Raw genomic sequence first — 24,884 nt, 5'->3', positions numbered from 1 at the left:
TTTTATGGCGCGTGGAGGCACCCACGGCGTCTTAATATCAACTTATTGATTTTTTTTATTTTTTATTTCACACCCACAGATGCATTAAATTCTTTGCTAAATACCTCGTCCTTTGCGTCCCTCTCCGCAGGCTACGACGTCCAGTCAGCCTCCACCCGTGGAGGAGTGCTGCACATCACCGGCGCACCGCGCTACAACCACACGGGCCGCGTGGTCGTCTATCGGCTCGACGCGAACAACGAGGTCGTCGTCTCGCAGATCCTGAAAGGAGAGCAGGCGAGTCCGTCCGAACCCGCCAGGAACGCGTGCATCCGCGCGGAGAACATCGTTATTGCTGGTATGTGACCAGCATCGGCTCCTCTCCGCAGATCGGCTCCTACTTCGGCGGCGTCCTGCAGACCGTGGATGTGGACGGCGATTCCTACACGGATCTCCTGCTGGTTGGAGCTCCCATGTACATGGGCTCCGAAAGGAACGAGCAGGGACAGGTCTACGTGTATAAGCTCAACGAGGTGAGGTTTGAGCACGAGGTTTGCCGCTGGCGCGCGCGCGCTCGCTCGCTCGCTCACCGCGTGTTCTGTCCGTGGCGTCGTTGCCAGGGCGACCAGTTCGAGCACGAGTTCACCCTGAAGCCCGTCAATCAGTCGTGCTGCACCGCCCGCTCGGGCACCTGCGCCAACAAAAACGAGCCGTGCGGCGCCCGCTTCGGCACCGCCATCGCGGCCGTGACGGACCTCAACCTGGACGGGTTCAACGACGTGGCGATCGGCGCGCCGTTCGAGAACGACCACCGAGGGGCCGTCTACATTTACCACGGAGACAAGGCGTCACTGAAAGAGAAGTTTGTGCAGGTACAGTGAATTCAGACTTCGGTGCCACGCAGTGATTTGCAGCTGGGCCCTGTTCATTTGAATGGGTTTGTTGTGCGTCCTCAGCGCATCCCTGCAGGTGGGGACGGTGAGAAGGTGAAATTCTTCGGTCAGTCCATCCACGGAGTGATGGATCTGAACGGAGACGGCATCACTGATGTTACTATAGGAGGACTTGGAGGCGCTTCGCTATTCTGGTGAGACATGGCCTAGTAACACACTTACATCTATAGCTGTACATATAAATCTACACATTGACATGAATTATCACCAGCAGCGGCTCACATTCAAAGGAAATTATGTCCGTTTTGCGTTCTTACTCGGGTTTGGACAGCTGTGCATGTCCCAGTGGACTTGTAGACCTGAGACCAAGAACCTTTTGAGGTTTTGTGCTAAAACTCCCGGCTGTCGGAGACTGCGCATCTCCACCCACGCGGTTCCACTTCCCAGGCAGAGCCTCTCCCACAGCTTCTACTGGCAGAGGCTCAGCTACGCTGTGTGAAAGCCCCCGCTCCCAAGTGATTTCCAGCCTAAATGGGATTCGACAGGCGGCTGCCCTTCCTGAACTGTTGGCTCAAACGTGCATGTGCACAAAGTTCAGGCCAAGTTTTGTGCTCAAAATGAATTAAGAACCAAATCTGGAGTTAGTCATTATGGAGAAAAGAGGTTTCAACACTTGGTCTGTGTTTTTTTTTTTTTCAGGTCCAGAGATGTCGCCGAGCTTCAGGCCAACATGACCTTTAACCCCGCCAAAATCAACCTGCAGCACCCGCAGCACCAGTGTGAACACGGCGGCCGCAAGTCTGTGTGCGTGTCCGCCGAGGTGTGTTTTTCCTACAGCGTCAAATCCGACAACCAGGACCCGAGCTCTGCTGCAGGTGAGGCACGCGGCGTCCTCTGCTAGCTCCTCCCCCTCTTCCTCGTCTTCCTCCTCCTCACGGCGTTTGGCCTGTCCCGCAGTCATCCGCTACAGTCTGACCCTGGACGCGCTGCGAGCCAAAGCCAGGGCTTCATTCATTGACCCCGACGCCGAGGACAAAAACGAGCGCAGGATTGTCAGAAACCTCACCATCGGCGACAGAGGGACAAAATGTCTGAAAGAGACCTTCATGATGTCGGCAAGTACTCTGATCCTTAAACTTTACACAAACCAATTCAAAAACGGAGCTTCCTTACTCCGCCCGTGATAAAAGCATTTAAAGTGCAGCTTTGTGGGAGATAAATGATGAGTGCTGAAACTTTAAACATTACAGCTGCACCGCCTACTAGAGCAGCAGCGTTTAGCAGCATTCGTTTCGCTGCAGCGCTCGGTCTCCGTGATGAGCTGCCCCTAAGCGAGACAAAGAGGAACTAATCAGTGGAAACAGCTGCTGTGTGTGTGTGTGTGTGCGTGCGTGCGTGCGTGCGTGCGTGCGTGCGTGCGTGCGTGCGTGCGTGCGTGTGTGTGTGTGTGTGCGCGCTCAGCATGGGGACCTCTGTTCCCCGGCGGCGGTTCGTTCAGACGCGTCCAAGGATCCCAGTTGTCTCACTCGACTTCAGAATGGAGAAACCTGTGATTGTGTGTACAGTTGTGGAGTCTCTCTCCTCTCACTGGGCTACGTCCGTGTCCTCTGTCTCCACAGGCCCGGCTGGACTTCCGCGATGCTCTCATGGTGTCTTTGGAGTTCGGACTAGCCGAAGACGTCGGCCCCGTCCTGGATGAAAGCCTTCCCCGGTCCATTAATAAGACAGTAAGACAAACGTACCATCACATACAAGAGTCTCTCTCAAGGTTATAACTGTCAGCTGGCAAAAAAAGCAAAGGGAGGATTCCGAGTTACAGACAGGAAAGACTGAAACCTCATCTGTGACACTCTCCATCTGTCCGTCTTTATAACCCAAGACTGAAATGTGGGGTGTTTTTATCTGGCTCCGAACCCGCCTCTGCTTCACCGCATTAGTCTCTACAACAGCTGACTGGCCTCCTGAAGCTTGTCTGCGCTGGCGATTCTCACAGTATTCCCACACTCCAACGTTCGTACTGACAACGGGCACCCGGCCCGGTGTCAGAACCGAGGCCCGCACGCCGCAAGGAAGCGGCATCAGGAGCTGCCCTGCTATTGTTTTTGAAAGGAAGCGGCGTGACAGGCACGAGGGGAAGTCATCAAACGGAAGCCGCTGTTTTTTTTTTTGTTTTTTTTTGTGACTTTGTGCTGCACGTAGCTTTCGGGTTTGGAGGGTTCAGACGCGGTTGCTCTCTGCTGCCCAGTGGGAGAGCAGAGAGAATGGGAAAAGATAGAACCGTGACCCTCAAACACTGGGAGGGGGGGGGCAAAGGAAATTAGGGTCATTGAATGCACCCTTTGAGTGGGGGAAACAAATACACAGAGACTATTTTTATGCTTTTGATAATAAATAATGTATCATTGTATATATTCATCATTTTAAATACAAATCGAATTTGTTTATGAAGTTGATTATAAGTTGACTGAACTATGATAGTTCACACTCTCCAACTACACAATCAGCAGATGCACATCTAGTGTCAGTTGCTCATTATTGTGCCACACATTGATGGGGAAACTTTCACTTCTTCATTTGTCCTGTAGATTGCCTTAGTGGACTGTGGGGGTGACGAACGGTGCATCGCTGACCTCTCTCTGTCAGTGCGTTGCAGTGAAAATAGGTACGTAGAACTGGCATCATCATAAAAGAAAGAAGAGGAAGGAATATTATTCTAAAAACTGGGTTATTGCGCCCATAATTTAAATTGATCTCAGATAATCCATAGGTTTTACTGGGTTGCTGACTTCTCCTGTGCATGACTGCCCCCTTGTGGGCACAAATGAAACCACAGCTGATCACCTTGATCGTTTCCATCCAGGCTCGTTATCAAACCAAAACCAAACACCAACAAGATCGACGTGGACGTCCAAGTCAGGAACAGCCGGGACAACGCGTACAACACCAAAGCCGTCCTCAGCTTCACGCCCAACATCAACTACGTCAAAGTAGAGGTGAGAGCTCTTCTTCTTTGGCTCGTGTTCGTGCTTATGGAGTGAGACTTGTCTGCTAACGCTTTGTTTGTTTGTTTGTTTGTTTGTTTGTTTGTTTGTTTGTTTGTTTGTTTGTTTGTTTGTTGTGAGCAGCCTGAGAAGGGATGCACGCTGAACGGCACAAAGCTGGAGTGCGCTGTTGGATACCCGTTCCTGGGAACCAACGCCGAGGTTCGTTTCAGCCTACTACACCACTCCCCCCCCCACACTTCCTGCATCGTCTGTTTAATGTACTGGTCATTCCCAAGTTAACTTGTAAAAGTCTGATCTAATCTCCACAGGAAACATTCAGAGTGAAATTCGAGGTAAATCCTGAACACATTCAGGAGGTCATTCAGATCAATGTGACGACTACAAGGTGAGTGAGTGTTGTTGTTGTTGTTGTTGTTGTTGTACTTGCTTGTTAACTGTTATGGCCGGGTAAATCCCACAGTGACAGTGAGGAGCTGGACTCGACCCTCCACGACAACGCGAAGCAAATCTCCATCCCTGTGACGTATGAGGTCGGACTGGCCTTCTCAGTGTGAGTAGGCCGTCTCAGCGACACATGTGCGATTAGGTCACGCTGAGTTCACACTAGTTGTGTTTAATAACTCACTAAGTGTGATGGCTAATGTGATGTGTACTTGTAGGCAAACCGTGGACAAACACATTGTAGTGAAGGAGGGCGATCTGTTCTCCAGTATATTCAACGACACCAGTCTGATTGGAGAGGAGGTCAAGATCAACTACACGGTAAACATCGTGCAGTAACTGGTTGGACTGGGAACCAGTCCGGCGCCGTGTAACCACAGCCTGCGTCTCCTCAGGTGGAGCGTTTGGGCGACGCGGTGCTGCCTGAGCTGGGCCTCACGGTGACCTACCCCCACGTGTCTCCGCGGAAGAACAACCTCCTGTACCTGACGCACGTCGCCAGCAGCCCACAGGTGCGTCTCGAACCCGTTTGGGCCCAGGCGCCCGTCCCCGCACTGTGCTAACTCTCACGCCTGCGCGTCCACAGGCCAGTTGCAACACCAAGATCAACCCCGAAAATATCAACCCGGACAGAGTGAAGCCCAACCCAGTGAAGGAAACGCTCAGTGATTTCCTGTTGGTGAGTTTAACAGTTGAATGTTTAATGTCAGTGCAGTGAACTGTAGCTGCTACACGTACAAGGTTGACCTTGTGACATTTACACACTATTCCATTCAACATACAACTCTGTGAATTATCAACACTTGTGCTTCTTGTGTCAATGTCATATGTAGCCTATAGCACTCATTATGCAAAGTACCCTTTTATTAGCCACCCAGGACTGGAAAGTGCCCCTATCGTCTATTAGCTTAGCAACAAGCTAAGTGTTGCTCATTGAAGCCTTGGCATTCACTTTTTGTGATGGTTTTGCTGGAACTAGCCTGTTTTATCAGGGGTAAAACTCCTGAGCCTGATTTTCCCACCATTCGTCTCCATGACAACAGCAACTGAAACAGTTTGATTGACAGGTCAAACTGAGTGTATTTTCTTTCTTTTGCTTTGACTTCTTACCTGTTTTTCTTGACCACATGTGTATTTTATGTGTTTTTCAGTTTGGTCAACTTTTTAATCTTTATCAACATTTTAGTTTTTGTCAAATTTTTAACCTTATCAACAGTCTGTGACTTTTCGGCAACAAACAAGCTCTCCCATGTAAAGTTTAAAACTTGCTGATTTCTTTGAGGTGACACTAATAATTATCCTATCGCCACCGCTCCTGTCTCACTGTGTGTTGCGTTATTGGTTGGACAGAGCTGTGATAAGCTTCCCTGTGAGTCCTTCACCTGTCTCCTCCCCGAGGCCAAGGTCAGTCAGGTCAACGTGACTTTCAGGGTGTGGAAACCTACGTTCATTAAGGTGGGTGAAGGTGATTGGTGACTGCCGTGTCTGCTTTTTGCTGGGTTTGTCTTAAACTCAGAATAAATGAAGTAGAACAACTAATGGCTGAACAGAACAACGCAAGTTTAAAGTGTATGCCTTTTTTCAGGGGGAGTATTCCTCCCTGAGAATGATGGTGGACGGAGTTTTGGACGTCAAAAAAACAAGTCTGTTTCAGCTGAACCCTGATGTCAAAAGCAGAAAAGTAAGTCCTAACGTGTTGGTACTAAACGGATTCAGGATCATCATGGATTTGTACATTTACAATGTGAATGTGTGTTGTACGCAGGTAACGATCCAGGTTTCCAAGGAGGCCTTAGGAGGGATCCCTATCTGGGTCATCATTCTCAGCATCCTCATAGGACTGCTGATCTTAGCACTTGTCATTCTAACACTATGGAAGGTGACTTTTCCACAGTCAGACAGCAACATCTGTGGCTACAAACAAAACTACATTAAGTTCAAATTAATTTCAACAGTGGCTTTATTGCTGTTTCTAAACAGCATTAAACTTGTTCCCCAAACTATCCACCCATTTCATGATGATGTGAGTACAGAGAAACGGCTGTCAGGTGGTTCTATAACTCTACTTTCTGCTCTTTCAGGTTGGTTTCTTCAAGAGAAAATCCAGGGACTACAAAAAAGAGCAAATAATGGACTGAGTCAGCAGATGACTGATGGCTTCCGGAGCCAAAGTGACAGGCAGACTGAATTTTAAATAGACAGACAGGCGGTGGAGACACCCAAAGACACCTCAGCGCTACGACACAGTGACTACCTGAAGAGCAGTTAGCAGTTCGTCATTTTGTCCCTGTTTTTTACACTTCGAGTCACTGGAGCTGATCAGATGTTTCACGTACAGGGAGTGCTCGTATGCTTTAACTCCGATGACCTCACATCTCGGATCAGGACGTCCAATAAGAGCACCCGGACAGAAGATGGACATCAATTCCAGATGTTATGTTCATTATTAACAGCATTATCCTGTGTTATACATGAAGTTTTTTTTCCAGCTTTAAAGGAGGAACGTACTCAGGTTTAAAGAGTTAAAGTTGCCCAGGCCACCACACATACCTTCTGCATCCTTAAACTCACAGTATCCAACATTTGCCGGTGAGACAGTATGTGAACTTTGTTTGTGTTGTAGCTTGACCTCTTGCCTTCAAGCATGTGCTTGATTAGTTTTACGAAACACTGTACCTGTAGCATTTTGTTTTAGTGTGACATCTTTGTGGAGATTATTAACATATGGCACATTTTGACCTGGACACAAGCTTCAATGCTTTCACATGATAACCTTACTTAAAAAAGGAAAAAAATGAAATGTTATATTTGTTTGTCCACTTTGTCTAAACCTTTTAGTGTCAGTGTAGTTTTATCTTCTTGTTAGTGAGAGACACCAAATGTTGTGCTTTGCCCAAAACTTTAATTTTAATGTAAATATAGACAAGCTTAAAAGTGTAAAACTAAATATGTACATAGTTGGGTTTTTTATGTTTTGTAATTTAAGAGATGTTATCCACAGATCTCTATTTTTTGTGTGTAATTAGTGGTCAGAGAGGATTTTGCTCAGGTGCTACAAGTATCATGGATGATGACGTTGAGGTTGGATCTATAGGACAATCATTTGGCCTTTTTTTGGCAATTTCAAGGCTGATGCAAATGTGTGAATACTCTTTATTTTATTGAAACAATGAAAGTACAATTATTCTGTACTACAAATAGGAATTTGTATCTGCTACTTTGATTTGAAGCCTGTAAATGTGTTTTTAAAAGGCTTTAACATGATGAAAATGAAAAGATTTCAGTGGTTCATAGGTGTTTTGTTATTGTGGTAGATAGTTTGCAGGCAGACCAGAATATGCACATGTAGTGTTGTAGGCATATTGTTATCCAGTATGTGGTACACAGTACTCTGAACTGTTTTCATTCAGTCTAATTTCTAATCTATTTTTCAAAAGTTGCACAGCTACACATTTTGTTAAGAGGCTCTGTTGTATATTGATGAGGTCGCCCCCCTCTCCCATTGTTTTACCATAAAAGTGAGTCAGTGACTCCTCAGACATCTCTCGCCACTGTTGACATGAAGCACATATGATGAATTGTATGTACTCCTTTTTAGATTGTGTGGCTACATCCAGCTTATGCACGAGGGACGAGTTAGGGGTCTCCCTTTGACTGCTTGAGGTGGTCAGGGAATATGTTTTTCTGATCTTACTTTCTGGCAACATCTAAGAAAAGTCAGACACAAAGTGAGATTTGTGAGCTCCACCCAGCCTTCTACACTGCTGTGAAGTCTTTACTGTAATGCACTAGTTTGTTAAACTGTATGCACCCTCATCAGCACAGAAATGGACGGAAACTTATGTACAAAATAAACACATTTTACAAAGAAGGTTTGAAACATGGCTTCTTTGAGTTTGTGTAGATAAAACATAAGACGTAACACTAGTAATACAATTTACATTTTTTCACAGTTATTAAGTCATTGCTTCTGCATTGCATTGATTTCTTAGTTTAGAACGTTTTGTAAGCCAGTTGCATATAAAGGAGGGCCTCACAATAAATTGAGTTTGTTGTAGCTGGTATTGTAATACCACCTTGTTAAGGTATTGAGGAAAGCGTTCCTCACCTCTGGCTCATTGATGGGGCTTACGATTCCTGCGAGTCAAGACAAAGGGCACAAATCCCCTGAGCCTGTTGGACCGATTGGTTTGATGCAGTGTAGCGCCACCTGGTGTCCAACCCGAACACTTGCCGATAAGTGACACTCGGGGAGGGGAAGCCGAGCAAACTGTAAGCAGCTGGGGATCCATTTTGCTCGAAAAGAAGCGACACTAAAGTATTTGCCAGCGTGTTGTCTGAAGGATTGCACCGTTCCCCCGTTCGGCGCGCTGGGGAGCCCGAGGAGGGGCCGTGTCGCTGTTTGTAGGATGTCCCGACATGAGGGTGAGTTGATAAACAGCGCCCACTGAGCGGCTAGCCTGTCAAGCTAGCTTGGCTCTGGATGAGCAAGTCGCAAGGTTGTTGCGCCTTTCGCGGCTTGCTCGGGCGCACGCACGTCGCGTGTCGGTCGCGATCGTGCCCAAATGTGCCCGTCATGTCTGCTAAGCTGGGACGTGCGGTTCGAACGTCGGGCAGACGGCTCGCTACGGTGCTGTAGCGTAGCGCCGTTAGCCGTTGCTAGGTGCTGCGTTACCTTAGCAGGGCTAGCGCGCTAGCTAACGTGTGCTAACATGAGTCGTCGCTGTCTCTTCCATCTGGGGTTGTTTATATAGGCTTCACACGTTATTTACTCACAAATAATATAATATAATGTAACTGCCGCCATCTTTACAAATATCTATTGTGTTTTAGACGTTGCTAGAGCTAATGTTAGCGCTATTCTGCTCCCCTTTAGTCGCATAGCTCACTGTTGTTAGCTAATGCACTGTCATCAATAAGATACAGACAGTCCGAGGCCTTTGACCAAAACCCGGTTACTAAGTTAACTAACACAGGGGCCGCTAGCCTGCTAGTTTAAAGTTACTGTGCATTTAACTGCACAAGAGACGACTGTGTAAGTTCAGCTGTTTCACAGCTTTACTTTGTCTCCTCGGAAGTTGTGCTGTTCGTAGACGCAAACGTCCCTCCGGTAAGGTTAGCCAGCCCAGGCGGCACCGAGGGGAATGCCCGCTCCCGTCCCGTCCAGATCCACTGTGATCCATGACGAGTAAACCTCGGGAAGGTTCACGCTGTGAACTTAAACCAGTGCACGGTGGCTGTGATCGGCCGTTGTAACACATGCTGTGTCTTGACAGGACATTTAATAAACACTCAGACCTTCTTGTAGCAAGATCTCAGATTTTTCAGGAAATTCCCCTTATGATTCATCCTAAAGTGTATCTTTTAACATTTCATTCATTCAAATATTATGAATACTAAAGTGGTTTGATTCGCTTTTACAGTGATCGTGTGAGATCCAATAATTTCCCACATCATAAATAATTAATTTAATTTCTGTCATATAAGAGTTGTTATCCGCAGATCTCAACTTTTTGTGTGATCAGTGGTCAGAAAAGAGGATTTTGCTCAGGTGCTACAAGTATTATAGACAATGACATTATGGTGACATTACAAATGAAAGTACAATAATTCTGTACTACACACCTTCACTTGACAATGTAGGTCATTTAAGTCTAGAAAAATACACAGCAATAAATTATCTGCAAATGCTGATCTGCACTATGAGTAGGTACTAAAAGCAGCTTTCAAATGCTTGATATGTTTGAGTCCTGCTTCTGAGTTGCTTGTGGAATGTCAGAGTTCTTGATTGCTGTCACTTGTGGGTTGGTGCCACTCCAAAACACATGCTCCTTCAAGTGAGACTGGTCTACGGACAGAGGGCCTGCCCACAGGCAGCCACACAGTAGCAGCTGTAAGGAATTTGTAACTCTATTGTGAGGTGCGTGTATTTGACTTTGCATTCTTTTCTCCGCTTTGCAGGTGTGAGCTGTGATGCATGTTTAAAAGGAAATTTTCGAGGCAGACGCTTCAAGTGTTTAATTTGCTACGACTACGACCTGTGTGCGTCGTGCTACGAGAGTGGAGCAACAACAACGAGACACACCACAGAGCACCCCATGCAGTGTATATTAACCAGGGTAGACTATGGTGAGGACCTGGCTGAAAGCGCACACAAACGTGTGCAGCACAAAGTCATCCTTTGTCGTAATGCAACATGGCTTCACTCATGAATAACATAATTCACATTACACATACTCCCTGTGTTTATTGTCTCATTGCAGACTTGTATTATGGAGGAGACACTTTTTCAGTAGAGCAACCTCAGTCATTCACGTGTCCTTACTGTGGCAAGATGGGCTTTACAGAGACGTCGCTACAGGAGCATGTCACCTCAGAGCATGCAGAGACTTCTACAGAGGTGGTGAGTAGAGTAAAATAGGTTTGTAGGTAGTTTTTGTTTTCCTCTGTATATGTTGTTGAAGCAGCAATTCAGTCAGTATAAATGAAATCCCATGATGCACAGAGGACACTGATGTACAAAGTCTATTCAAAGAATGTTTACTGTATGATAGCTGTCCACCGTTCAGTAAACTAAGCAACAGATTATGCTACTGCTCACTAATGACGCCTGCATGGCACGATAGCAGGCAACTGATCAGACAATAAGCAGCGATGGGAGAACAACAGCCCACCAACAGTAGTGCTGTGCACACCACCGCCATTTTGACCAAATCAGCCCTTTACACCAGCATTCTGTTGCCAGTGCTCCATAAGTGTAGCATATTGCAATGATAGTGAAACAAACAGCAAATCTTTTAATGAATGATTTGGAATTGACGCTTTGTGCTCTTGCTTTTCAGATCTGTCCAATATGTGCTGCCTTGCCAGGAGGTGACCCCAACCATGTCACAGATGACTTTACAGCCCATCTCACACTCGAACATAGAGCGCCAAGAGATTTAATATCCTTTGTGTCTGCATTTACATGTATGAATATGAATTCTATACATGGCCGCGCTGATCCTTAACACTCCTGTTTACGATGAGTCCAGCAGTGTCCGGCATGTGCGGAGAATGTTCCATCCTGGTCGAGGACTGGGCGGTCCTAGAGCACGACGGACTAATATGCACTTTACTAGCAGCTCCACAGGGGGGCTTTCATCCTCCTCATCACAGAGCTCCACTTATACTCCCAGTAACAGAGAAGCAATGGACCCAATTGCAGGTGAGAATCACTGATGTAATAATTTGCAACTGGCAACATGTCAGCATTTGGTCCAACAGCTAAAAGGTACAGTGATCATCATCGCAATAGGAGGCTAGTCAACATTGCAGTGACCTCATATTTGTGGTGGTCGCTGGACAGTATTTATTTTGTTTTTATAGCTGTTGTGTGCATCTCACAGAAGTTTATACAGTATATCTCCTAAATCTATGACAGTACTTGTTTCATATACCTTATACTGGATAGATACAAGATTGGGAACTGCACATACCATCTGAATATGCCATATTACGCAGTAGTGATAATTTAGACACGGCCAACGGTGAAATCTGTGTTTTGTGTTCTGCAGAATTGCTGTCTCAGCTGTCAGGGGTGCGACGCGCAGCAGGGGGGCAAATAAACTCATCAGGGCCTTCAGCCTCCCAGCTCCAGCAGCTTCAGATGCAGCTGCAGCTGGAGCGGCAGCAGGCGCAGGCGGCGCGGCAGCAAGTGGACGCGGGCCGGCACGCAACCCGACGCAGCAACAACCCGGGTAACGCCGGCACCGCCATCCCTCCACCCAGCGCAGCAACTGCCAACACCGCCACTGTGGGTGAAAGCAATCCTTCATCCTCCTCCCACAACTCCCAGTTCCTATTAGCACGGTCAGTGTGGTTGTAATTAACTAACTATAATATAATGTATAAATGTATCACATTGTTGTCTAATGGTAACATTTTGTTAGGTCAGATAAAACCCAATATGAGTGAGTACTTAGACCTGTACTGTTAAATCTTAGCTTTTATCAGAAGCTACTTTGAAATATGCAAAATAAAGTAGTTGGGAATAGATAAGGAGTTCTGGTGGGTCTGCCCATTTTAGGCTTTAACTCAAGGATTGGTCATTTTTACAGGTTGAATGAACCGAAGATGTCAGAAGCAGAGCGGCAGTTACTAGAAGGAGAGCGTGCAGACCGCAGCCTGTTTGTCCAGGAGCTGCTGCTGTCCACCCTGATGCACGAAGAGAGCTCCTCCTCCGATGAGGACGAGCGCCGAGACTTCGCCGACTTCGGAGCCATGGGCTGCGTGGATATCATGCCTTTAGATGTGGCGCTGGAGAACCTCCAGCTCCGAGAGAGCGTCTCCACGGGGAAGGAGCCTCCGCCGCCTCCTCTTTGATGTCCGAGCATCAAGCAGACTGTGTCCTCTGTGCTGCAACTGTCAGTGATGTGCAGCGGTTCACCCTGGCCTCGACCCACTTTCTCCCCCTTCTATTTTCTGAGTTTGTTTTTAGTGATTGTAATTTCAGGCCTGTCACCATTTTTGTTACATTGTAAACAAAAATAAATGAGAGCAAGTGGGATAAATGTGCGAATAACAGCTGAGCGAGTGAGAGAAGAAAAATATATGAATATATATATATAAATATATATGAAGTTGATAATCAATCCACATCCTTTTTTTCTTTATCAGGTAAATGTTACAGGCAGCTGTGCAGACCTTTGCTTCCTGTAACGTGCAAATGGCTCTCCATATAAATACCCCACATTCAAAAGTTAAGAGGCTGTCGGCTCCTCTATTGAAGCTGCTGTGTGTTTATGACTATTAATAAATAAAAACTGCTTGGATGGGTTACCATAACTACTGCATGCCGTTATTTGCAGCGTGCATGGCTTTAATGACTTTGTCATTAAAACTTTTTTTAAATATTCCAAAGCTTTCAACCGTTTTAAATGGTTATTTCTACTTGGTGAAATGCTAAAAATCTAGTCGTTTACAAAACGAACACGCAGAAACGAATCATGTGATTCTACAAATATATTGATGGTAAATAATTGGATTTATAGTAGCTCCTGAAGAAATTGTGCGTTGTGTGTCTGGCCAAAAGTATTTGCGGGAGAGCTACGACTCCACGCATCCAATAAAACTAGGAGCAGAACTGACGCAGCTTCCCTCAGTTGTTCCTGCCTGTTCAGTGTTAAGCTGTCTAGGCACAATTCACATCATCATTTATGGATGACTCCAGACGCCCGACTCCATCCGCTGCTCATTCTGCAGGTCCAGCGTTTGCCCACTGTTCAGATGGCTTGTATGAATTTCTTTGCTGGTAACAGGAGCTTGAGACTTCTTTGGTTTTTATTGAGAAATTTCTGCTAAATTTAGCACTTTCTATTTATTCATGGTTGTTTTTTTTGTTGTTGTTTTTTCTTGGAGCCTTGGTTCAAATTGTGCCACCTTCATGCCTATAATTTCCCCACTCTGTAAAATCCATGAGATGTATTATGAATTTGTGCGTTAACTTTCACAAATGGGCAGACCTTTTTTTAAAAATGTACATTTAGAAGACAATAAATATAAAGTGCACATAGCTTTTGATGAAACCAAGGCAACATCACACCTTTTGCATTTTTTTGTTATTAATTACTTCTACAGATGTTTAAGTGTAGCTGAGCTGATCATCTTTTGTTAGCTTACTGTATGTAGGAGCACAAACAGTGGGAACAGAAGCCCCCTTCTGAACACTTTGATTTCAAGTCCAGTCATCACAACTCTTTATAGGTAATATGTGGAAAAGCAAGGAAGTGTTTTATTAAAATCAATGATATTAAAGCCACAAACAAAGAGAGAAAGTATCTTCATACAGTATTAAACATCTGTAATATTATAGCAGAAAAACAGTCAAAGTCGAAATGAATCAACTATGAGTAATACTGATTCACATAATGGGACAAGTGGGTTCATGTTTATTTGTCCTGCTTCCCTCTGAGGACAGTAGCTGACCCCTCATGCAAGACTGGGATGCCTGCGTGCACTTCCCTCACTTACTGTATGGGCAGTTTGAGAAGTGGCACTCTTTTCTGCTAGCAAACACCAAGGTACAGGTAAGCCTGGAACCTTCATGTTCTTACAATGCTGTGGGAATACACGATCGCTCGAGCAAAGTTCTCATGACGGTGTCATTAGTTTGTCCTTGAGTGTGTGTTGGAGACAGCTGTCCATGTCGCTCCCCAGGAGCTATTGTTGGAAACAAATGGTGCCCATGGGATACGACGCCTTTCATGACACGTCAGACTTCTGGTCCCTTTTAAAGTGGCCACAGCTGATAAAACTAATCTTAAACACAAACGTTAACTACCATATGTTCTGGGCTTCACTACACTACTGTAAAGTCTACGGTCATTCAGTGCAGTAGAGCAACTCTGCCATCGATTCTACTATTATATGTACTTCACAGTTAGTTTTGTTCACAGTTAGTGTGGGTTTTCCCAACATATGAGTTTCTTGAGAATTAGGAATCAGGATTAGTTTGAGCAGTCGAAGACACTCATGTCTGGAATTAGTTTTATTTTTTATACCAGCAGTATGTGACCTCTAAATTTATTTTGGCTTGCATTAGATGAAGGCAGACTGTTCTGCACAGTTATCATTCTCTGCTTCTCCCTAAAGGTTGTGAATGGAAGATAGCTGAGGCTCTAAAGGGTATTGTAAGACATACCACCTTTATTAAATGCACAGTATCACAAGGAACATTTCCATTAATTGTGGATAAGCTACTCACATGATGCACAAAGCATTGAATTGATTGATAGAACTGGCTGATTAAGCAGGATTAAATCTGCCAGGAGAGAGTGCTCACACACACACACACACACACACACACACACACACACACACACACACACACACACACACACACCTGCATACATTGCATACAATATCTCAGACACATTCACATTCTTCGTATTCACACTGTAAGTAAAATTTGTAATCTGCACAAAAATGAAAATCTTTTTTTTTCTTTTACCATACATCTATTTACAAAAAAAATCATCAACCCTCTCCCCCCCACATTAGATTACATTCAAAAAAGGTCCCAACCCTCCTAGATTACATTCAAAATAATATACTATTCATGATGCAAAGTCACAGTTATTCATCTGAAAGAGGATCAAAATAGGCTACAGTCAGACAGAGGTTGAGCAGTGGGGTTGGCAAGGAGGCGCGACCTTTGACCTCCGTCGGCCACGCGGCTGCTAGGACACCCGTCGGCTCATAGAGACTGTGATGTTGAATCAGAGTCTGTGATCCTCCTAGAGACAGACATCATCTCAAACGGCCTCTGTTTGTAAACTCCCCATCACAGTGGAGAGGAAAGAACAGATCTTTTTTTTTTTCTTCTTCAGAGAAAAAAATGTTCAAAGCAAGTCCTCTGCAGATCAAAAGTTGCCAAAAAAAGATTGTATTCTCACTGGTATTATGAACAAGCACAAATAAATTATACAATGTAGCACAATTTAAATCATATTTACATATAGTATGTATTGCCAGTGGCCCATGACACATTGTCTTCAATAGATATCACACAGTTTTGACATGATACCTGCTTTAACAGAATATACTATTAAACGTAGCTTACTATTCATATAGACAAATATCAGAACTGTACAGAATGGACAGCGATATATATATATACAGCAGACACATGACGATTATACAAAACTAACAAATGCTGTAATAAAACATTGAGGGACACAAAAACTGTCTTTTTCTTTTTGGACATTGTTTTAAAGTTGCTTCAGTCGCAGCTGACATAGAAACTGGGAAACGTTTAGGTTTTTGTTATTTAGTGCAGGTGAGGTCGAGGTGGAGAGCGGTCAAGTTGTGCATTAGGGTGGTGCTTAATTGACGCAATCAATCAAAGTGCACTCAACATGTCCGAGCAACGGGCCTCACTGCTTTACACGAAGAACAAATCGCCACCGTTGTTGCGCAGATTAACACAGATTTGACTAGGTCGTATCACCACACTTTAATATTGGAATATTTTTGTACTGTCAGGAAAACAGAGCTATTTAAATATCATTTGAAAATTGACTTTAACAACACATTTCAAAATATGTTTCAATGTCCTCTGAAATGTGCTTCATCACTGCTTGGGGCGAGGCTTCTGAAAGAGATGAAAGCACCCCTGGGACGTTTTAGGGGCAATCAGACTCTTAATTAATCCTGCTACTGCAGTCTTTTAGCCTGCGATGTAGTGTTATTGGAGATTTAAAGCACAGTGTAAAAAAAAATAAAATAACCAACACGCATCAGCTCACTCACAAAGACAAAATAAAAACAAAGAAATCCTCCATATGTTTAAGCCAGCTTGAATGAAACGGGCTCGTGAGCAGCGCGTTGCAACGGTCAGTCTTTACAGATGCTCATGAGACCACAGCGCTCTCAGACGTGGACATCGCTGCTTAATGACGAAACAAAACCAAAGCAACATGTGCTCGTGTTTTTTCAGACAGGCACCACTCGCCACCACCACGTCCTCTGTGCTTTAGGAGAAAAGCTCGTTTAAATGAGTACACTACTTTGTCTAATTCCACTTATATATGAAGAGATATTTACAGCAAACATAACACGGAGGTGGCAATATTTGGAACAGACTGGAAAAATGCTGTATGCCCCTGTGTTTTTTAAACTCCACGTTGATTTTACATTGGGAAGTTCTCATATAACACAATTTATATGGGGTTTGCCACAAGCCTCTATAACGATTTACACATAAGGTCAAAATCCAAATGTGTTTTGGAAAAAATAAAAAAAATGAAAATGATACTTAATATTCTGCAAATACCCAGGACAAATAAAAGCAATAAAAGCCTCAGCTTCCACTGAGTAGTTTTATCTTCTGGTAGAATATGTTGCTTTGTGTTTTATCTACAACTTTGTGTCTTTACACTATGCAGTTTAGAGCCACAATGTTTCCCTTTTGTTCACTCACAGCACATATTAAACATGAAATAACATGAGAGCGTGATGTGAGAATGCCTCAGGAGTCAACATGTCTGATTATTGACTTCCACTCGTTTGTACACACTGCATGTGGAGCGTCTGGTTACACAATCCTGTGTTTCATGGAACGTACTGTAACATCTGCAGTCATGATGAGAAAAAATAAAATAAAAACGCGAAACCAAGTCACTCAGAATTTAAGGCTTGTCTTGACGTGATGAGGACGCGGACCATAACATTTACAGTAACATTTACAGCCGGGTTGTGTACACACACACACACACACACACACACACACACACACACACACACACACACACACACACACACACACACACACACACTCAGCCCAGTATGTCCAGGTAGACCGGCGAGGCCTTGGCGAGGCTGTGGAGCATGCTGTGGATCTCCTTGATGTTCAGCCTCATGTAGGGCTCCCTCTGCCAGCAGCCCAGCATCAGGTCGTACACCTCTTTGGGGCAGGTACGGGGCCGCTGCAGCACACGGCCCTGGGTGATGCACTCGATCACCTACAAGTGGAAGGAAGAAAGCCCGCAAATGTAAGAGGAACAGCTCCAGCTACTTTCCCACAAACCGTACTAATAATAGAATCCAGCTCCATGTACCAAATATAAGCCTGTAGGACCTATTAGCCCAGCTCTTGTCTCAGCTGTGTTGTCCTTGGTCCAGTGACTTTGAAATCAGACCTCTGCTACTCTGGTTTCTCAGCCCTGCCTGTGTTTACACTACTCCTTTCTCCTGTCACTCTCTATCTGCCCACCAGGTGTCCCAATCCCTCCCTAATGCTCGCCTGCCTCCGGTTCCCAACCATCAGAACCACTCACACTCTCTGCTTCCTTCCATCTGTCTGCGTGAGTGTGTCTTCGCCGCTCTCTGTGCTGGAGCTTGGCTCTGCTCACCTCATTGTTGGAGAGCTGGTACCACGGCTGCTTTCCGTACGTGAAGATCTCCCACAGAACCACGCCGAGGCTCCACACGTCGCTCTCTGTGGTGAACCGCCGGTACATGATGCTTTCTGGAGGCATCCAGCGGATTGGTAGCATCGTATGGCCACCCACCTACAGGCCGGGAGCACAGGTTCAAGCCATTCGTTCAACGGGTTTATGATACAGATCCTGTTTCCTGCATCGAGGACTTATTACATAAACACTGTCTATAGTGCATTCGTTTTAGCTGGGTGCACCTACAATAAGCACCCCAGCAGCAATGTGAGAAATTAAGTTTAGTCACTTAGTCTTTCCTGAAACACGTCTGTTACATCCTCATAACCTTTTTATCTTGACTTCCTGTCTCCTTCCACCTCTCTTACCGCTACTAAAAGTTGCAAGCACATACACTCAGTGGTTTCACGTGCAATAATTGAGCAAAGATGAACACGGCCCTTTAATGTTAAAACCATATCACCACTGTGTTTTTATGGAAACAGCAGGTGAGCAGCCTCACGCTGTCAGATGTGTTCGCGTGTTTTCACTGACGCCCCGATAGAAATCGCAACTCGGCGTCAGGCTCTCTTCACGATCATCTTATCTGATGCCAGTAAATGCCATTTCGCGTGCACGTGGACGTCTCTGCCTGCACTCTGGGCAGCAGAGGGCACTGTGGGATTCAAAGCAGAGTGGAAGGAGTAGTAAACGGCTGCTGGTTTTCGTATCCTAGGGCTCTTGTGTCTTTCTACGGCGCACACAAGCTCCTGTGCTGTGTTGATTAATATTATGCATGTTCCTAGTGATGGGAAGTGTTAACTCCTTGCCCAGGGAAAAGGGAAAACTGTCCATGCATTTTGCACGTATTTCCATGGAAACAGCAATTTTATGCAGATTATAGAATTTGCATGTAAATGGTATTAAAATAGATAAAATATCGTTTTTAGCTGCACATTGCAGTGGAAAACCAGAATAAAACAGTAATTATATATTTGGAAGTGTGTGCACGTGGGTACGTTTCCACATTTGTGTGGATATCAGAAAGGTCGTGTGTGTGTGTCAGGGGCAAGAATAGAGGAAAATAGCAAAAGCACTCACTCTGTAGTAGTCTGTGCTGTAAACATCTCTGGACATGCCAAAGTCCCCTATCTTGACCAGCAGGCTCTCTCCTACCAGGCAGTTCCTGGTTGCCAAGTCTCTGTGGACAAAGTGTTGGGAGGCCAGGTAGACCATGCCAGCAGCAATCTGTTGGGCAATGTGCAGCATCTGGGACTGGGTGAGTTCCACCAGGATGCTGTGTTGACCGTCTGCCATTAGCACCGCATCAGGACCATGGGACCTGCACCCAGGAACACTTAAGTGAGATATTTCCTTTAAAGATTGAGGGGTTTTTAGAATTTTAAATGATCCTACCTGAGGAACTTATTTAGGTCGCCGTGTTTCATGTACTCAAAGACCATGATGAGCGGGTCGCTCTCCACACACACGCCGTAGAAGGTGACGATGTGTTCGTGTTGCAGGTTGGTCAGGAGCTCGGCCTCCCTGTAGAAGTCGGCGCGGCCGCTCTCGCTGGCCTCTTTTAGAGTCTGAAATAGAAGGACAAACGCGCGACGAGAGGTGTCACTCGTCCGTAAAAACAGAAAGCGCTCTGTCTTTTCAGCGGCCGCACCGCACCTTGACAGCCACGTGGAGCTTCTCCTGGTCCGGGGTCAGGTTGTAGCACTCAGCAAGAAAAACCTTCCCGAAGGCTCCTTCGCCCAGCTCCCGCTTCAGCACGATGTTGTGCCTCTTAATGTGCTGCACAACTGCAAAGCAGAGTAAGAGCCGTCACTCCCACCCCCCCGTCCTCTCCCACGGCTTCAACTAGCACATGTATGTACAGTATGAAGGAGGAACAGGCTCAGAGTGGACCCTTCTGGAAACAAGCTGGTGTTTTTGAACGTCACCTCTAGGCTGCCTGTCGTCTGCCTCCACAGAGCAGGAGGCAGCACGGTGACTGGAATGGATTTATCAGAAAAGGCCTGGGTTACCAGGCATTTGAAGGAGCGAGGCGGTAACTCACACGTGTCAGATTTCAACATACTGCCGGAGTTACGGAAGTACTGTGGGTTTTCAATGACAGGAATCTTTGTCATCCCAATGATCACCGCGTCTGGACCCATCTCCGAGGACGACGGGGTGTTGTTGCCATTGGAGACGTGATGAAGAGGGCTGGCAGAGTCATCGTCATTACTGATGACTGAGGAGGAGCCTAGGGACCCGGGGAGGGGGGGGGGGGGGGGGGGGGGGGGGGGGGGGGCAGAAGACAGAAAAGAGTGGGGAGGGTGGGAGTGCAGGATGAGGGTCAGGAGGACGAGAGAAAAGCCCAAACGGTTCAAATAACAGCTGACAAAAAGATGCCTTATATAAAAGTAAACATTTAGAAAAAAAAAGAGCTTAGCTTAACTAAAGCCTAGACGGAAACCGTCCATTAGGAAAACGAGCTCACCTTTGATCCCAAACTTGGAGTTTCTTCCGTATTTCAGAATGATCACCATCAGAATGCAGCCGGTTAAGGCAATGCCTGCAATTCCCACAACAACATAGACCTGAAGAGAAGCAAACACATGCAAGCGTTGAGCAAAGATGTCTGGCATCCATCGGACTAATCGACTAATCTGGGCTCTGAAAACCTAAAGACTGAAGCCATGACATTGGTTGAAGTATATAAAAAAACATGGAGTTGTGTAATGTAAATTGTTGACTTTTATCTACTTTGCAATTTCACATCGTAACTCAAATTTGTGTATTATTACGTTAGTACGTTAGCATTTCCAGTCCAGTTTGTTTACGTAACAGCGATTACAATGATCTCATTAAAGGTGTCCTTTATCTTAAGTGGTTGCAAGGAGCTGTTATCAGATATCCTGAGCGTGACCTCCGATGACTTACAGAGCAGAGCAGGAAGTTATGCTGCATGGCTCTAATGGTATTATCATCCATCTAACTAATTCAGACTTCTCTGAGAAAAACTGGTACGTACAGAGAACTGCTGAATCCTTCACCTTCAATCACCTCTAGGAACACTGTTTATGATCAATGTTTGAATAAATTTGACATAACAGTTTTGCAAGACAAAAATCTAAATAAGTTGTTGCAGGTGATAAAGACGGGTCGCGATCACTTACTGCGACGCTGTCATCCAGCGGAGGGAGCGGTGGGTCTGAGGAGCGAGGGGAGGCGTTTCAATCATATTGAAAACTGATATAGTGTGAATGTATGTTAGACAACCTGAGAGTGCAAACACCTACCGGTGGTGTCTGGGAGGAGGTGACCGGTGAACGGGACATGGGAACAGGAAGTGAACATCATGCAAGGGTTAATTTGAACCGTGTATAATGATCAGGCCAGCAAGAGCAAGTGTTGACTGCATAAAAGCAAAGCATTACTTACAGTAGTAGAACATGTCATCTAAAAATGGAAAGGAACAGTATTAGCCGTGGCTCGTAGCTGCGGAAATTCAATTTTACTGCTGCCCGATACGTTTTGACACCTGTGTGGTTGTCGGGCGGGTCGATGAACAGGGCGGTGACGTTCTTGGCGTCCCAGCCGTACATGTTCTTGGCCACCAGCCTGTACATGCCGTTGTGAATGTGCGTGGGGTTGACCAGCTGCAGGCAGCCGTGGTCCTCGCTCTCCGTGGACAGGTGGATCATGGTGCGGATGTAGTCCTGCTCCTGGAGAGGCATGTTCTCGTGGAACCAGCGCAGCTCCGGCTTGGGGTTCCCCGTCACGCTGAACGGGATGCACCAGTGGTGGTCCTGCTCGGGGCCCAGCAGCTGCTGGATGGTGGGGGGAACTGACACGGGGGCGACAGGAGAGGAAGAGAAATGGCAGGAAGTAAACGCCAGGAGGAGCGACGGGTGCGGGCTAAAAACACTGAGATCGGGGGTCACGTGAGAGGAGGCGGGGGAGAAATGCACCAGCGTACGAGCAGAGGAGCATGGGAAGGAGCTCTACAGGAGGAAGAGTCATGGACAGGAAACACGGAGAGCCAATAAGACGCTAACGATAACAAACTGAGGAGCCCCCGTGCCCACTGACGACATCATCTGCACAAACCGTTTGCGGCCGTGGAGCCGCGCGGCTGCTTACAGAGAACGTTGAGCAGAAGCGTGGCCTCCATCTGCCCGACCATGTTCTCGGCGCTGCACACGATCACCCTGCCGTTGTCGTCCGGGGACAGGCCGGACAGCACGAGCCTGCTGCCCGCCTCCAGCGGCTCCGTCTGGGGAACACAGAGCGGCGGCAGCGCCGCGGGTCTCAGGCGGAGCCGGTAACGCTGCCGTGTGCTGCCGCGCTGGCGAGGCGTTCGCTGACTCACCTTGTTGGGGGTGGAGATGGTGCCCAGGTTCCAGCGGATGTCGGGACGCGGGGAGCCCGAGGCGCTGCACACGGCCTTCACGTTGCTGCCCTGCATCCTGGTCACGGTCCTCGGGGTGACCTCCACTTTGGGAACCACTGGGAAGGAAAAAACGAGCAAAAACAACGTGGGAGTTCAATCAAACGTCACCTCTGCAGAGGTGCAGCTTTTCCGCCTTGGCGAAGCAGTGGGTTCTCTACAGGGTCAATATCCGGAAGCCAGTGTTAGTTATTAGGAGAGGGTTTCACATTACCACAGTCTGGAGGGGTGAGTGCAGCGAAGGACTTTATCGCTCGTCTCTCATCTATACATTTCAGCTCTTGACCGTCGGCCTCTTCCTGGAGCCTCAGTTTAATCCACAAGTTATCGCAAACACAATCCAGAGGGTTTCCAGACAGGATGAGTCTAAGAGAATGTGGAATCACAGCAGGTGAGAAACTCAGAATGCAGATGGACCGATTGCTGGGTGTGGGGGGTGTTTGCCACGTACGGATAAGAAGCGTTGAAGTTCTCGAAGGTTTTCCATGACAGTGTCGACAGATTGTTATCTCGGAGGTTCCTGAGAGATGAGAAACAAAATGGGGGTAGATAATGGGGAACCTGGCCCCTGCTCAGATGCACAATCAGCAAGAATTTACGTACTCTTCACAAAAAAACATACTATGAACCCACTAGGTTAGTCTGATTTTATGAACTGATACATAGATAATAAATGTATGCGTAATAAAAACATTTCCACTACAAACATCACCAATTAAAGCAGCTTAAGGTGATTTTGAAAACCGCTTACACATATTGAAGGGCCTTGTTGTTGGAAAAGGCATTGGACGATATAGACGCCAGTCTTGTCTTAGTCACGGTCCTGTTGGAAGGTGAGACGTTGAGTTTTTGGCCTGCGGGACACAGATGTGAAAAACCTCCCCGCAGCCGACGGAAACATTTATACTTACAGGTTTCTGAGGTTTATGTAGTGAATCAAACTGTTGTTGTTGATTTCAAACAGTCTATTTTGGTTAGAAATGTATCTGTAAAACAGCACAGACACAGACAAACAGCTGTTAGTTACACATTATGGATTAAAACACTCTCCAGACTGAGCTTATGCTCCGGAACACACTGTGCAAGCCATGTTTGTTTACATTCGGTCTCAACTTGAACCGAGAATCGTTTCCTCATTGTCAATTGGAACTGACTTGAATAAACTTGTACAATGTCTCAAATGCGATGGTTTTGGTGGAAGATGCCTTAAACTGCCTTCAGGAGAGGCTGATGTGACACCCAGCTCCCGTCCATCCGCTCTCCACGCACTCTGACTCCTCCGTTCTCCGGTGCGGTGCACGGTTGTATACTTGTGCGGTGTTGTGGCAGGTACACACTAACGCAGGCCTACACACTGACGCAGATAACGCTACACAACTGTGGGCAGCCTCTCGCCGCTCGTACACAGCTGATGGGATCTCACGTGTAATCTGGCAACAATGTGGTCATTTTGAAATACGCCGAGGCTTTTATTTATTTATTTATTTCACATCGACGCCCCACATGAAGCCGAGCGGACCGCTCCGAGGCTGCGCCGGGCCCGAACCTTCACTCCGTCGCTGCATCTGGAGCTGTTTTGTAAAGGAAACACCGACTAATCCAAATAAGCCCGACGCGCACTCTCGCCACCATTACGCACACACTCACAAACGCGCGCGCGCACGCGCGCGCGCGGGCAACTACCATCGCACATACATGCGCACACATATACTAGGCTACATGATCCGACAAAACCCAATGGTTACACGGGTAAATTCGTACATTTTGCGTTTGACATTAAACGGCAGGACTCCGCTGATCTTTAATCCACAAGGGAATCACATCAGACCCGCTGTTATTAATACGGCTGCTGATGGTATTATTACCTTTATGCCGATCACAATTCTATTCCTTTGGCACCATTGTGAGCTACGATCGACCGTGCTTCTTTACGCATTGCATCCTAATAAGTTCACCAGCTGTCGGCGCGAATATTTCCACACACACTTACATATCGGTGATGTTTTCCGTGTCATCTAGCGCGAGGACGGGGAAATCCTCGATCCCCGGCACGGAATCAATACAAACAATCCTTGAGATGGTGCAAGTGCACGAGTCGGGGCAGGCGTCGGTGAATCTCCACAGCCCCATCAAAACCAAAAACAATCCAAGACGAGCCATGCCATATCCCCCCGCGCTGGAGTCCATCGCAGGTACAGTGATATCCCAC

The 24,884-nt window shown here is 46.4% G+C and overlaps 3 protein-coding genes across 3 annotated transcripts in view; 2 read left to right on the top strand and 1 right to left on the bottom strand.

The window, feature by feature from the left end:
* Window positions 1–8,189, top strand: part of itga1 (integrin, alpha 1) — a 32,408-nt gene extending 24,219 nt beyond the window's left edge. The window contains exons 12-30 of the mRNA XM_029168779.3: window positions 131–276; window positions 369–512; window positions 600–851; window positions 936–1,066; window positions 1,572–1,747; window positions 1,830–1,987; window positions 2,492–2,599; window positions 3,458–3,534; window positions 3,733–3,865; window positions 3,998–4,075; window positions 4,186–4,262; window positions 4,338–4,427; window positions 4,537–4,639; window positions 4,714–4,830; window positions 4,905–4,997; window positions 5,669–5,773; window positions 5,904–5,999; window positions 6,084–6,197; window positions 6,400–8,189. Coding sequence (XP_029024612.1) covers window positions 131–276; window positions 369–512; window positions 600–851; window positions 936–1,066; window positions 1,572–1,747; window positions 1,830–1,987; window positions 2,492–2,599; window positions 3,458–3,534; window positions 3,733–3,865; window positions 3,998–4,075; window positions 4,186–4,262; window positions 4,338–4,427; window positions 4,537–4,639; window positions 4,714–4,830; window positions 4,905–4,997; window positions 5,669–5,773; window positions 5,904–5,999; window positions 6,084–6,197; window positions 6,400–6,456 — 2,255 coding nt within the window. The 3' untranslated portion in view covers window positions 6,457–8,189. The remainder of the gene's footprint in view (window positions 1–130; window positions 277–368; window positions 513–599; window positions 852–935; window positions 1,067–1,571; window positions 1,748–1,829; window positions 1,988–2,491; window positions 2,600–3,457; window positions 3,535–3,732; window positions 3,866–3,997; window positions 4,076–4,185; window positions 4,263–4,337; window positions 4,428–4,536; window positions 4,640–4,713; window positions 4,831–4,904; window positions 4,998–5,668; window positions 5,774–5,903; window positions 6,000–6,083; window positions 6,198–6,399) is intronic.
* Window positions 8,190–8,524: 335 nt separating this feature from the next.
* kcmf1 (potassium channel modulatory factor 1) lies at window positions 8,525–15,201 on the top strand. The gene is made up of 7 exons (XM_029168787.3): window positions 8,525–8,743; window positions 10,280–10,447; window positions 10,582–10,721; window positions 11,161–11,262; window positions 11,342–11,525; window positions 11,875–12,169; window positions 12,418–15,201. The coding sequence occupies exons 1-7, from the start codon at window positions 8,728–8,730 to the stop codon at window positions 12,680–12,682; spliced, it is 1,170 nt and encodes a 389-aa protein (XP_029024620.1). The 5' UTR covers window positions 8,525–8,727; the 3' UTR covers window positions 12,683–15,201.
* Window positions 14,985–24,877, bottom strand: ntrk2b (neurotrophic tyrosine kinase, receptor, type 2b). Its single transcript, XM_029168781.3, has 18 exons — window positions 24,666–24,877; window positions 23,587–23,661; window positions 23,427–23,498; window positions 23,127–23,195; window positions 22,890–23,041; window positions 22,598–22,734; window positions 22,369–22,501; window positions 21,767–22,072; window positions 21,667–21,684; window positions 21,525–21,533; window positions 21,402–21,436; window positions 20,723–20,822; window positions 20,297–20,485; window positions 19,909–20,039; window positions 19,648–19,820; window positions 19,333–19,573; window positions 18,211–18,369; window positions 14,985–17,820 (listed from the first exon to the last, which is right to left on the bottom strand). Exons 1-18 carry the CDS (start codon window positions 24,860–24,862, stop codon window positions 17,635–17,637), a joined length of 2,382 nt encoding a protein of 793 aa, XP_029024614.1. The 5' UTR covers window positions 24,863–24,877; the 3' UTR covers window positions 14,985–17,634.
* Between the last annotated feature and the right edge of the window lie 7 nt (window positions 24,878–24,884).

This window comes from Betta splendens, chromosome 12, assembly GCF_900634795.4.
Source record: "Betta splendens chromosome 12, fBetSpl5.4, whole genome shotgun sequence".
Lineage (NCBI taxonomy): Eukaryota > Metazoa > Chordata > Actinopteri > Anabantiformes > Osphronemidae > Betta > Betta splendens.
The sequence above is the reverse complement of the archived record's forward strand: the minus strand, read 5'-3'. Positions and strand labels throughout refer to the sequence as shown.

What these genes read in the sequence shown, in the direction of transcription:
- kcmf1 (XM_029168787.3), top strand. An exon ending in CAGAGACTTCTACAGAGGTG is followed by an intron (nt 10,722 to 11,160) that starts GTGAGTAGAGTA and finishes CTTGCTTTTCAG; the next exon opens with ATCTGTCCAATATGTGCTGC. An exon ending in AGCAATGGACCCAATTGCAG is followed by an intron (nt 11,526 to 11,874) that starts GTGAGAATCACT and finishes TGTGTTCTGCAG; the next exon opens with AATTGCTGTCTCAGCTGTCA.
- ntrk2b (XM_029168781.3), bottom strand. Translation starts at nt 24,862, where the DNA reads ATGGACTCCAGCGCGGGGGGATATGGCATGGCTCGTCTTGGATTGTTT. An exon ending in CTCCAAGTTTGGGATCAAAG is followed by an intron (nt 20,486 to 20,722) that starts GTGAGCTCGTTT and finishes CCGGGTCCCTAG; the next exon opens with GCTCCTCCTCAGTCATCAGT. An exon ending in AGCTCCACGTGGCTGTCAAG is followed by an intron (nt 19,821 to 19,908) that starts GTGCGGTGCGGC and finishes CTTCTATTTCAG; the next exon opens with ACTCTAAAAGAGGCCAGCGA.